The sequence below is a fragment of the Ursus americanus genome, chromosome 17 (genome assembly GCF_024610735.1).
Source record: "Ursus americanus isolate L20-20 chromosome 17, mUrsAme1.1.p, whole genome shotgun sequence".
Taxonomy (NCBI): domain Eukaryota; kingdom Metazoa; phylum Chordata; class Mammalia; order Carnivora; family Ursidae; genus Ursus; species Ursus americanus.
Window position 1 is genome coordinate 10,138,144 of NC_142143.1, and position 13,199 is coordinate 10,151,342.

The 13,199-nt window shown below is 50.6% G+C and overlaps 1 protein-coding gene across 1 annotated transcript; it reads right to left on the bottom strand.

The window, feature by feature from the left end:
• Window positions 1–3,121: 3,121 nt before the first annotated feature.
• Window positions 3,122–13,196, bottom strand: POLR2F (RNA polymerase II, I and III subunit F). Its single transcript, XM_045779947.2, has 5 exons — window positions 13,045–13,196; window positions 11,379–11,448; window positions 8,347–8,477; window positions 3,803–3,874; window positions 3,122–3,300 (listed from the first exon to the last, which is right to left on the bottom strand). The coding sequence occupies exons 1-5, from the start codon at window positions 13,062–13,064 to the stop codon at window positions 3,210–3,212; spliced, it is 384 nt and encodes a 127-aa protein (XP_045635903.1). The 5' UTR covers window positions 13,065–13,196; the 3' UTR covers window positions 3,122–3,209.
• Between the last annotated feature and the right edge of the window lie 3 nt (window positions 13,197–13,199).

Consider the following 13,199-nt stretch of genomic DNA (forward strand, 5'->3'; position numbering starts at 1 on the left):
TCTGGGTGTAAACCCAGGATGGCAGACACGCAACCTAAACCTTCAGTGTTCGTTCCCTAAGAGCTCCCTCTTCCCTCGGTGGAATTCCAACCTGTGCACAGGGGCAGAAGCCCCTCCAGCTCAAGGACAAGGGAAATCTCTTTACCACCATGCTCCACTGATAGGTGGCTCTGGGGGTTGGAAGTGTCCCGTGCACTGAGTGCTCCCTGACCAAGTGCTCTACCAAGGGCTTTCAGGCCCAGGAAGGAGTGGGTCTGCTCGTTATTCCTATTTTCCAAACGGGCGGCTGAAACTTCAAGAGGTTGATGCTAAGAAGTGCTGGCGCCGGAATCTGAAGCCAGCTGAGTCCACAGCCTGTCCTCTTCCACCCTGCCCACGGCCTGCAGGCCCCACTTCTGCTCGTCGAAGGGGGTGATGCTTCTTCCGTGACTCCAGACCAGCATCCCCAGCTCCCTTATCCACTTCTCTCGTCTGGGAGCTCCAGCCCCTCAGCTCCTAATCAGGACCTGGGGTAGGGCAGGGAGCACCAAGAGCTAGCCCAGTCCCCCAGGCCAGCCACACTCCCATCTGGAAGCTGAGTCACGTGGGCTCTTCTGGCAACTTCAGCCACAACCACTGGCTCCCATGAAGCTTAGTGGTAACTACAAACCCCTGCTCTTGTAGACATATCTGCTGCCAAGTCAGATCACCCCAAACTGTACAGAAGCTATTTTCTGGTGTTTTCTTTCGTTGTGTTGTGGATAAAGGCAGGATTTTGTACTGATTTTTAACAGATTTCAGCTTGTTGGATTTGACCATTTTCCCACCTATACTCAATCTTGGAATTCTGAATCCAACTTATTATTAATGCTCCTTCTGAGCTTTATATATCTGCAAACTTGAATATCCTTATTCAAGTCACTAATAAAAACGGCTGAAATGAAGAGAGACAGGCCCATATCCACCACTAGATACTTCTCCGTCATCAGTTCTATTAAAGACCATCCAACCAATTTTGAATCTAACTATATCACCACTAGTACAAACTTCTCCATCATATCTGTATGGAAAGGCTGCCTGATGACTTGCTGAAATCAAGATTTGCTGTATCTGCGGGACTCCTCCAACCTACCAGACCAGACCGACCAGACGACTAACCTTTGAGAACAGGAAATTTGATTCACGTGGCAATATTCTTAGAAACTCTGCTAGCTCCTGGATCTCCTCTTCATTGACCTATGTGTTCTCAAACAGGCAACAACCTAGTCTAGAGTTTTGTTAGGGATCAGTGAGTACTAAGTGTAAGTGCTCCTAATTTTTATGGCCCACCCGTTCCCCTCTACTGCAAAGCAGACTGTTAGTCCCTTTCCAGGTGTTCACTGCACCTGCTCTCCGTGGGGCTGTGGACACAGAGCCAGCAGGGCAGAAGGGAGGGGCTACATCGAGATGAAACCACCCGCTCCGGGACCCTGCCTCTCAAGAGATGAAGATGGACTGGGAAGTCACTGGGGATATGGGAGGAGGTGAAATGGCCCCAGAGAGGACAAATGACCTTGAAGTTGGAAGACCTGGCTTGTGCTCACCCCCTTAGACCTCAGGTTCTGGATATGCTTGGGCCTCAAGAAGGCAGTGGCTCCAGTGGAGAGATGGGGCCAGATGTGGAGAGATGGGAAAGGATTGAAGAGGCTGTGCCCAGGCCTGGCCAGCTGAGCAGCAAGGGACTGACTCCATGAAAGAGGAGCAGGATGGGAAGGGAGAGACAGGAGGAAAGGCACCCCTTTCTCCATCTCCCCTATCCCCTAAGGGTTAACCCCCTACTCCCTCTCTCAGCCCCTTCTCTCTTCCCCCGCCCAAACCCCATCTCCCTTTAATCACATCTGATACTGAGCGGCCCAGCAGGAACAAAGAGACCATTTAGAGAATCGGGGCCGAGAAAGTGACCCCGCACTCCGGGGCGGCCGCCTGGACGCCAGCACAAAGGCGGCATTTCAGAGCTGGAATTTCAGCACCCTACTTGATTAAAGGACTCCACAGGCTTGGAGGAGGGAGGAAGGGGGTGCAGAGTCCACTGCTCCCTGGATTAACCCTTCTCCAGAGCGGCAGACACCCCTCCCACTCCCAGGGACACTTGTCACTCCTACTCTGTCCACAGTGCACCCACCCCGGAGGCCCTGCCTCTTGCAGAGGTCAGGCAATCCCACTCTTCTTCCTGGAAGGGGAGCAGGCAGCAAAATGGAGGTCAAGGCTGGAACAGTCAGGGAGCCAACTTTTCCTCTATCTCTGTTGGTGTCAGTTTACACCCTCTCCCTGTCCCCCTGAGGGAGGGAGGAAACAATGTGATTGGTCTTACTGCAGGCTGGGTAAAGCAGGGTGAAGAGAGAGCAGGACCCAGAACCCAGGGCAGAGGAAGCGCCAGTCTCAACTTCATGTTACACCTAGAACCCGGGAGCCCTGCTTCCTGCTTCCCTGCCCACCGTCATCCCAGTCAAGGCCTCAGAGGATCATGGGTCCTACACAGAAGGGGAAGGACATCTTGCAGAGGTGGGGAAGGGGAGGGGATGGGAGTGGCTGACCAGAAGGCCATGGAGGACAGTGGCCTAAGGAGTGGGGACAGAGTGGGGACAGGGGTGGGCAAGTGTTCGGTCCTTGCTCCAGCTGCTGCCTTGCCCAGCAGGGCTCTGCCTGGGGAGGGCGGGAGATCACTGCATCCTCAAGCTTCCTGCTGGGGCACTAGCTCCTGAAAGGGGATCCGAGCCCACGATAAGAGGCTCGAGGCAGGTCCTCAGGAAACAATGGGTGGCTTGATGAGACCTGCTCTGTGATACTCCTGAGAAGGGAGAAGCCCCTGCAGCCAGTCCCCACTGGAAAGGAAATTGGGGGTTTCCGTGGCAACCAGCTCCCTGGGCACAAAGACTCGTCTGTCTGCTAGGAAGGCAGCTGAGGTGTCTCCCTGCAGCAGCCTTTGCGCTGGTGATCGGGGAGATGGAGGGAGGGATGCAGGGGATCCACAAGGAGTAAGGCCCCTGGGGCTCCTTAGCGCTGACAGTCATGGGGCCACAGGAATGGGTGCACCCGCCAGGCAGCGGGGCAGTAACAGGGAAGGAGTGAGTGGGCATCACAGACAGCTGGAGGCAGAGCGGGGTGAAAGGTTGAACAGTTTATTATTTACATGTATAAAGAATGTGAAAATAGAAACTAGGATGAGGCACAGTCAGGAAGATGATTCCAGCTCAGTCGGTGATGATGAGCTCGTCTACCCCCCAGTCTTCATAGCTCCCGTCTGGCAGGTAGCGGCGAATGATGATGGGGATCTTTCGGGCCCTGTGGCAGGGAGAAGTCACAAGTATATGAGGGTTGGTGACCCCAGTTCTATAGCAGATGGGACAGACTGTGTGCAGAATGCAAAGTGAAGTCTTAGCAGCATCCTTTTGGGACTATGAGGGCCCTTTGTGGGAAAGAAATTACAATAAAAAGAAAGTCCTACATCCCTGAGTGTGGGACAGTGGGTCTGGAAAGGCTCGGCCATCCTATGGCTGAAGGGAGAAAGAGGAAGCGCAACAGGATACTGGTAAAGCCAAAGTGCAGCAGGAAGAGGGAGATTTCGACAGAGCGGAGAGGACCGTGTCTCATTAAAGCCCTCCCCCTTCGCCTGCCCCCTCCCACCCCTCTTCCTAGTGGGCTGACTCCTGAACAAACTAAGGACCTCCAGGAACAAGAACCACACCTCCCCAGCCAGGGATGTGGGGGAGGGGGTGTGCAGCAGAGAACCCAAGCGATGCCTCCCTGGGCTCTGAAGCAGTGAACCACGGGCTGGGTGACTTACTTGAGCTCTTTCATGGCGATGAGCAAGGGATCTGTCTCCCCCTCCAGCTCCACCATCACAGGGGCACACATCCTGTAGGTATAGGGACACGTGTTGGGGGAGAAGGGCCCAGCAGGAAGACAGGGGGCTCACTTCACAAATCGGATCAGATCAGCACCCCAGTCCTCCCCGAGAAAGGTCACCTTCTAGGGAGGTAGGCAAGCGTGGGGGGTGGGAAGGGGTTCGGGGCACTGCCACAGTGACTGTAAGCAAGTGGGAGCGAGGAGACTGGATTTCAATTTTGCCTCCAGAGACACTGAATTTCTCTCCACATCTCAGTATCCTCACTCAAAAATGGGAGACAAAGAGCCCTGACTTCCTACAATGACACGAAAACACTACTGGCTAACTTAGTACCGTATGTTGTTCTCAGCTCTTTCCATAGAGGATCTCGTTTGAGGTGAGAACTGCTGTAACTTCCATTTTACTGAGGAGGAAACTAAGGAACAGAGAGATCAGGGATTTGCCCAAGCTCACACAGCCAGTAAGTAGCAGAGCCAAGATTGGAAGCCCACATGCTCCTACCCACCATGCTGTAACACCTCCCCGTAATAAGCTAAAGATCCATAAACTTGGGGGCGCCTGGGTGGCTAGGTCGTTGAAGCATCTGCCTTCAGCTCAGGTCATGATCCCAGGGTCCTGGGATTGAGCCCCACATCGGGCTTCCAGCTCATCAGGGAGCCTGCTTCTCCCTCTCCCTCTGCCACTCCCCCTGCTTGCTCACACTCTCTATCTCTGTCAAATCAATCAATCAATAAATCAATAAATAAATCTTTAGAAAATAAAAATTAAAAAAAGTAAAGATCCATAAACTTAAGAAAGGTACTGTGAACAGGACACATGTAGGCTTTGTTACTGGGCCATGACATTCTTCTTGTCACTTCCCTTGCCAAGGGCCTTCCACAGACTCCTGAGCCGGGCACCCATGGCAGAGTATTCCAGCACAAAGGAATGGTCATGCAAAGGCTGGCTCTAACCCAACTCCTCAGGCCTGCCTCAGGGCCCAGCCAGACCACTTTCCTTCTCTATCCAGGCAACACCCCTCAGGGTCCTGCTCTTCCAACCTCCACACAGGGCCTGCAGTCAGGTGCTCACCTCTTTACAACCCTTCCATGACACCTCACAGCCATCAGGCAGAACCCGGTCTGCTCACCTTTCTAGTAGCACCTTCTCATGCTACTTGCCTGTACTTATCCCACGTTCCTGCCATACCAAACTCCCATGGTTTCCCGGACACACCCTGCTGGCTCCCTTCTGTGTCCTCTCATAAGCTCTTCCTCTCCCTACAAGCCTGGGAGAGGCTCGAATTTCTCTACTCTGGCAATCCTCTGCCCTGGAAATCCCTACTCTGGCAATGCTCAGCGCCCTGACGCATTTCACGTAAGCTTCTCGATCTCACTGTACTGTAGCTGCTTTTTTGAAATCTTCTGTATTAGACTATGGGCATCCGGTGGCCCAGGACCACATGCCCTAACACAACACTCGGCCCGCAACAGAGGCTCTCAAAATGAACAGGAGAAATGCCAACTCCAGGCCTACCTCCTCTAAGAAGCCACCATTCACGATTTCAACACTAGTTTACACAAATGGTTCCCAAACCCGATGACCATCAGAATTACTAGGAGGACATGCTAAAAATACAGGCTCTCAGGTCCTGCTCCAGACCTTCTGAATAGAAAGTCCAGTGAAGAAGCCTCAGAACCTACATCTGCAAAGCTCACCACGTGATTCTGATCATAGCCAGTTGAGAGCCACCAGTTTATACAATGTAATTTACTAATTTTATTATTATTTTGATTTCTGTCACTCCCAAAAGCCTGAAAATTTCCCAGGGGCAGAGACCAAATGTTTAACTTTCCCTATATCTCCTCTCAAGTATTTAAATTTCCCCCAAATTTAAAGCTTTAAAGAATGTAGCAAATGTTTTTCCTGCTCTGCGTACACCTTATTTCTTTCAAGATATGAGTAATTCAAGTCCATTTATCCAGCCTTGTGCGTACGATGTGTGAATCATGAGTGTGCCCTTAGGTATTCTGTCCTGCACCAGAGACCCCACTTGGCACCGATCCTCAAGAAACGGCTGTGGTGAACATCAGCCGCCAGGTGGTGCTAATGAATCAGAGTGAGACTTCATCCAAAAAAACCCAAAAAATGTTTGTTCAGCACCTACAAGGTACAGGGTCCCACACTTGGTACTAGGTGACAAGATACAGCCCTGGCTGTCCGAGGGCCTACAGCAAGTGGGGAACCACCAGACAGCATCCTAGCCCTTAACAGAAGGAGCACAATAGACCCAACTAAGTTGAACCAAGCTTCTCCCAAAGCGAAGCAGGACACTGGGACTTGGTAGTGTACTGAGTGTCTGCCTCCCAACTTTTAAGTGCCCCACACTGCCCACCAAATGCATGCTGATCTTCTGAACCTGTCACTCAAGGCACTGGGGACATCTTTTCCTGTCTTGTGCCCGCAGCTACTTGCCATTCCCCCACCACAATCCATGCCTTGCCTGCCCTTCCTTGTTCCGTCTCTGGCACCTGAGTTACCCTAAAAACCACCTGCCTTTAACCATCCCTCCAGGGCTCTCCCAGGCACCCCTACAGTGACTCCCTTCTCTCCTTCCTCCTGCTTTCTGTAAAGCACGGCACCCCTCTGCCTTAGGTTCTGGTTATTTGTGAGACATCTGCCCAGCAGGTGGCAAACACTTGGGGGTCTGGGAGCCTGGGGCCATCTGTAATCAGCTTCACCTCCCCAACAGGTACAAGCACAGTGTCTCACTCAGTGCTGAAAGACTTTAAGCTTGCAGAGAATCATTCTACTTGTCTGAAAAATGATTTACAAGTTATTCTTTCTGCTGGATCATTTTTAGCCTGGACAAGTGCTGCCCACTGGAATGTTCTGCAATGATGTAAATGTCCTCTATCTGCACTATCCATTATGGAGTCCCTAGCCACATGTGCCTACTGAGTATCTGAAATGTGGCTAATTAGACTGAAAAACTGAACTTTTAATTTCACTTAATTTTACCTAACTTAGGGATGCCTGGGTGACTCAGGCAGTTAAGGGTCTGTCTTCGGCGCAGATCATGATCCCAGGGTCCTGGGATTGAGTCCCCCATCGGGCTCCCTGCTCCACGGGGAGCCTGCTTCTCCCTCTGCCTGCCACTCCCCCTGCTTGTGTGCTCACTCGCACCTGCTGACAAATAAATAAAATCTTAAAAAAACAAACAAAATTTTACTTAACTTAAATGGCCACATGTAACTTGTGGCTACCATAATTGATGGTACAGACCCAGAGGATCCTGACCCAGAGATTATCAGAATTATGACAGTGAGTGCAGCTCTAATTCCACCCAGACCAGCCAGGAATACAACCAGGCTAGAGAGAGGTCTACTACTTTGAAGGTGAGGAACAGTGTTGCCCACCCATAAAACCCTGTTCAAAGTGGATACGGTGGTCATCTTTACCCCACAGAACTAGAGGGGATAAAGCCCCATGCTATTTGAAAACAAAGAAGGGAACACAGATTAGAATCTCCTTCAGCATGCAGGACTCCACAAAGCTGACCCGAGCTTTTCTTTCTCGCCAATTTTCCCCTAGTCCCTACTTGAAGCACCCACTCCTCCAGATACCCACCATTTCCCACACCAGCTTATAAGACGTTTGGGGTGGAGGTTCATTTCCTCAGCCTGTGTTTCCCTGGAGAGGACATTCTATTAGAGTAACCAATAACACATCTGCCTTCTCTCTGTCCCCTGACTCACTCCTCCCCAGGAAGGAGAAATAACTCCCAAGAGGAGAGTCTGGGAGACAAAGCTGTTACCTGTAGCCGAGCGTCGACAATCCCTGCTTTCTCAAAGCCACCTGACTACAAGGGAGGGTGTTTCCAGGTCTTCGCGCACAACCTTGGCTGCAGACACAGCCTCCGGATGCCTGCACTGCCTGTGGCTGACAGGGTGAATGTGCAATCATCAGACATTTTGATCTCCCAACTGCTGCTGGCTAGTTTCTGAGTCTTGTCATTCTTCACCTGGCTCCAAACTTAGAAGACAGGAAAGGTCCGGCCTGGCCTCTGCGTGGAGGGCCTCCCCACTCCTCAGGGTCGGCCACACTCCACCTCAAGTCAAGAACCACCTTAAGCCGGACAGGTGCTGCCCCAGCACCCTGACTAACCAGCCTGCAAGGGTCTACGGCTCCCTGTATTCACCCTTATTTTTTTTCTTTGTTTTGCTTCACGAACCTGACAGGCACTCCAGTTCTGTATTTTTATGTTTCTACTGTGCTGTTATTTGGCTTCTCAGAGGTTCATGTTCTGTTTCTCCCACTGGATCACAAACTCCCTGAGGGCAGGAATCTAGTATAGTGCCTGGCCCGAAGAGATGCACCAGTCTTGTTTAGCATGTGAGAGCACGGAGAGTGTTTTCACGTGCCCGCTGGGCCACATCAATAGCTCGGAAGCTCACTGCGGCCTGACCCATGGAAAAGATCATGAGGGGGCACACACTCACGCGATCTGGAGGGCGCGGGTGCCGAGTACACGAGCTCGCTCATACTTGGTCATATACGGTGTGGTGATTCGCTTCTGGTTGGCCTGTGGTCGCTCTCCAGAGGGGAGGATCTCAACGTTCTCCTGGCCCTCCTGGACACCAAGACGGAAAAGACGGAAAGTCTCAGGGGATGATGATGACAATGATGACAATCACCACTACTATTATCGCTTATTACGTGTCCGCGCTCACGCTGCTGCAGTTCGTGACGCCTCATTTAGTCCTCACAATAACGTTACATGGTAGGGGTGACAGTGCCCATTTTAGAGGCTCAGAGTGGGAGCTAACTTGGCCAAAGTCTCCAACCTAGTGAAACAGAAGAACCATGATTGGGATTCCAGAGCCAGCTACCTCATCCAGAAGAGAGAAGCAGACAGTCTGGAGATGGGGTGGTCCCAGAACACGAGCTGTATGCAAAGTCCTTGTGCACAGACAACAAATCTCTCTAAGCAGGAGGCAAGGAGTAAGCACTCCATCTTTCAGATAGGGCAACTGAATCAATAGGTCAAGTGGCTAAAAAGCCAAAGTGATGGCAGGAATATATAAGCATTCAGACGCATTCAACAATTAAGTATCAAGCATCTGTCATGTCCCAAACATCATCATAATGGGTGATAAGACAGTAAGCTAAGCATTTCTGTTCTCAAAGATTTCGGTCAGGAGAGGAGACATGAGCAAACAAAACAGCAGGTGCTACAAAGGGATGCAAGTGTGCAAAACAGTTAACAAGGAGGTGGGGGACATCAACCTTGTGCTGGGGGTTAGGAAGACAGTCCAGAGATGAGACTTGAGCTACTCCAGAAGAATGAGTAGGAGCTGCCAAGCCAATGAGAAAGAGAAGGGCATTCCAGGCAGGCTGAGTTGCATGCACAAAAAACACAGGGGTGGGAGAGAATGTACTAGTTGTGAAGTATGATTAGAGCAAAAGGTGAACATTGCATTTTAGGCAGGGGAATAAATTCTATAATAAATAATTAGGAGCACGTGGCTGGTTCAGTGGGTAGAGCATGTGACTTTTGACCTCGGGGTGTGAGTTCGAGCCCCATCGTGGGTGTAGACATTACAAAAATAAATAAACTTTAAAACAACAACAACAACAAAGAATTAAGTCAACAAATATTTGAGTGCTCAGTGAGTGTCAGATAGCGTTCCAAGTTCTTGAAATAGAAGAGTAAGACAAATAAAAATTCTTCCCCTATAGCACTTACATTATGAGAAAAGACAACAAACAAAATTAACAAGTAAAATATGTAGTATAAAAACAAATGGAAAAATAAGTAAAATTAAAAACTGAAACAAGACAGGGGGTGCCAGGATGGGTTTGTTGGAGGAGGGGGAGGACGCTGCCACTTTAAATAGGATGGTCATGGAGGCTTCACTGAGGGAACACTTGGACAAAGGCCTGAAGGAGGTGAGCAGTAGGTCATGTGCATATTTACAGGAAAACCATTCCTGTAAGAGGGAACAGAGTGACCAAAGATCCTGAGCAGGAGTCGACCTGGCATGACAGGGACAGCAAGAAGAGATGAGAAAGCAGGTGGCCAGGGCATGGAGGACCTTGTACTTCTGTTTGGCACTTACTCTATATGAGATGGGAAGCCCCTGGATGAGGGTTCTGAATAGAGAGACACACACAATTTGACTTAGGATTTAAAGGTATCCCTGGATGGCTCAGTCGGTTAAGCATGTGCCTTCAGCTCAGGTCATGATCTCAGGGTCCTGGGATCGAGTCCACCATCAGGCTCCCTGCTCAGCTGGGAGTCTGCTTCTCCCTCTTCCTCTCCCCCTTCCCCCTGCTCATGCATGCTCTCTCTCAAATAAATAAATAAAATCTTTTTTTAAAAAATAAGATTTAAAGGTATCCCTATGGATGCTCTGTTGAGGCTATTCTGCAGGGGGCAAGGGCAGAAGCAGACCCTATAGGAAGACCAGTAGTAATCAATCAGGTAAGAGGGACAACTCTGGCAGAATGGCGAATCAAGCAGAGTGGCAAGAGACTGAAGGCCGGAAAACCAGTAACACATTTCCGCAATAAAGTGAATGAAAAGCAATGAAGACCTAAACCAGGCTAAAGCACAAAGAATGGAGAAACAGAACCAGGGCCAGACCATGTGTAGGAGGCAGAATCAACGGAACAGGGATGGTGGGGGACGAGGAGGATTGGAGGGAGGTTTCTGACTCAGTGAATAGGTACCTGAGAGTGCCATGCAGAAAGAGGAGATCCAAAAAGGGGGCTTCAGCTTCCAAGCCTAAAAAAATTGAGGGATCGTTCCCTTTCTGGGAGCCATAAAGCAGTTCTTCCTCCATCAGTCACAGGACAGAAAGCCCTATGTCTTTCATGAAGGTAGCAACCCATCCACTGGGATATGCAAGCCAGAAACCTGGGGGTCGCCCTTGTCATCTCCCACTTTCTTAGCTCCGTACCCAACCCACCAAAATATCTCATTCATCCATTTTCTCATCACCTACATTGTGAGCACCCAAGTCCATGCCACGGGTCTCTTGCCTGGATGGAGAGACCCTAAGGGTCTCTTTTACTCCTGCTCCTCCCCAACTCACTCGTCACTCTGAGGCCAGAATGCCCTTTCTAAAGTGTAAACTGGATCATGACACTCTCTGCCTCAATACTTGTCGGGGCTTCCAGTGCCTTTAGGCTAGAAAATCCTGCCTGATGTGGGCCCTCAGCTCTCCAGCTTTATCCCGGTCACTCTCCACCTGGCTCCTTACATAAATCCTGCCCCCTTACATAAACCCTGCCCACAGGGCACCTAGTACATAATAAAAATTCAACACATGCTTGCTGAATGAATGGTGGTATTTCACCCATCAGCAAACCAAGTGCCCCAAAAGCTGTCACAGGCTATGGCCCACCCTGTAGGACTTTTCCACTACCCAGGACCAAAACACTGCTCACTCATTCAGGCAATTATCACCGATTGGCTTATTTGGCAGCTTGGGCTGTGGAGGAAGGGAGCCCACAGCTAAATACTGACCTCCTCGGCATTCTCCAAGTCACCTAGCCCTTCATCCTCCTCCACATCATCAAAGTCGTCACCATCAAAACTGTACAAGAAAAAGAGATCAGTTAGTTGGAGCACCATTTGCTAGAATCAAAGAAGAGATGTGTGTCTCATCCGATATGTAGAAAGGGCTCAATAAATAACTACTTAATCAGTGAACCAAACTTCTGTTCCATTTTACTCCTTCATCCTTACCCCATCAGCCCCCAAATTCTGCTAGGACTCATTCATTCACCGTCACTGTTTCCCTCTCTACTGGATCATTCCCATCAATGTATAAACATGTAGTTATTCCCCCATCTTAAAAAACACACACGGGCGCCTGGGTGGCTCAGTCGGTTAAGTGTCTGACTCTTGGTTTCAGTTCAGGTCATAATCTCAGGGTCGTGGGATGGAACTCTACATCCGGCTCTGCTCTCAGCACGTAGTCTGTTTAAGATTCTCTCTCTCTCTCTCTCTCTTTGTCCTTCCCCACCTCTCTCTCAAACAAATAAATAATCTTTAAAAACAAACAAACAAACCTTACTTCTCTTTTACCTCCCACAGAGCCCTAGTTCCATTTTGGTTCTCTTGGAACCAAAATTCATGAGATGCCCATCTTCCCTGTCTCCAATTCCTCTCTTCCCATTCTTTCATAATCTCACTCCAGTAAGACCTTCACCTCCACAGTTCCAGCAAAACCACTCTTCTCAAGTTCAATAATGATGGCCATGTTGCTAAATGCAATCGACAATTCCTGTTCTCATTTAGCTTGATTAGTTGGCACACTAGACCACACCCCACTCCCCCCCCCCCAATTAACACACTCGCCTCACTTGACTGCAAGGCCACCTCTCTCTTGGGGTTCCCCACCTCCCCAAGGTGCTGCTCCATCTTGGTCTCCTCTGCTGGTTTCCTCTCTTTTCCCGCGAGTGCTAAATCCTAGAATGCTCTAACACAGGGTCACCAGCCATCTACTCTTCCCTACTGACACTCCCCTGGTGATCGCACCTGATTCTTAGTTTTGACTAATATACTTATGCTGATGACTCCACTATTTTTATCTTCAGAAAAGACTCTCCTCCGACCCGCGCATTCCGAAATCTTTGAGCTCTAGCTTCGAAATCAATCCAGAATTCAAAACCACTTGTCACCACGTCTACTAGTGTCACCCAATCCAAGCCACTACCTTCTCTCGCTGAGATTACTGCAACCCTTCCAGACCCTTACCGCCCCCGGGGTCTCGCCACACTCTTCCCGGGACGACTTCTATACTACATACTTCTACAGCGTACTCTCACACGACCCCGTACTACCTGTTTCTGGGCCTGTCCCCTCTTCTAGAAAGGGCGCACCCGGTGAGCAGGGACTATGCCTAATTCACTTCAATACTCCCATTACAAAACACACAGCCCGGCTCGCTGGAAGTCTGCTGAAAGACCTTTTTCACTGCTCCTGTCTGGACCCTTGAGTCGGGCCTTTCCGTGCCCAGCCTCCGGCCGGGTCTTTGCCCCTGGCTCCCCGCCCTTCCCCTCACCCACCCCGCGGGCCCCCTCAGCATCCGCAGTGCGCTCAGACACTGCCCCTCAAGCCCGGCTCCACAGCCTTCTTCAACCCAGGCTCCCGCTTCACCGGCCCCTTCCGAAGCTTCCGCACTCACTTGTCCTCGTTGTCTGACATGACGTCCTCACCAACGCAAAGCGACTCTGCTCCCGAGACCCGCGCGGAGACCCGCAAACGGCGTGGAAGCGTCCCGCGCGGCGCCTCGCGTACTCTGCGCCGGCGCCGTGACCCAGAGGCTAGTACTTCCGGGAG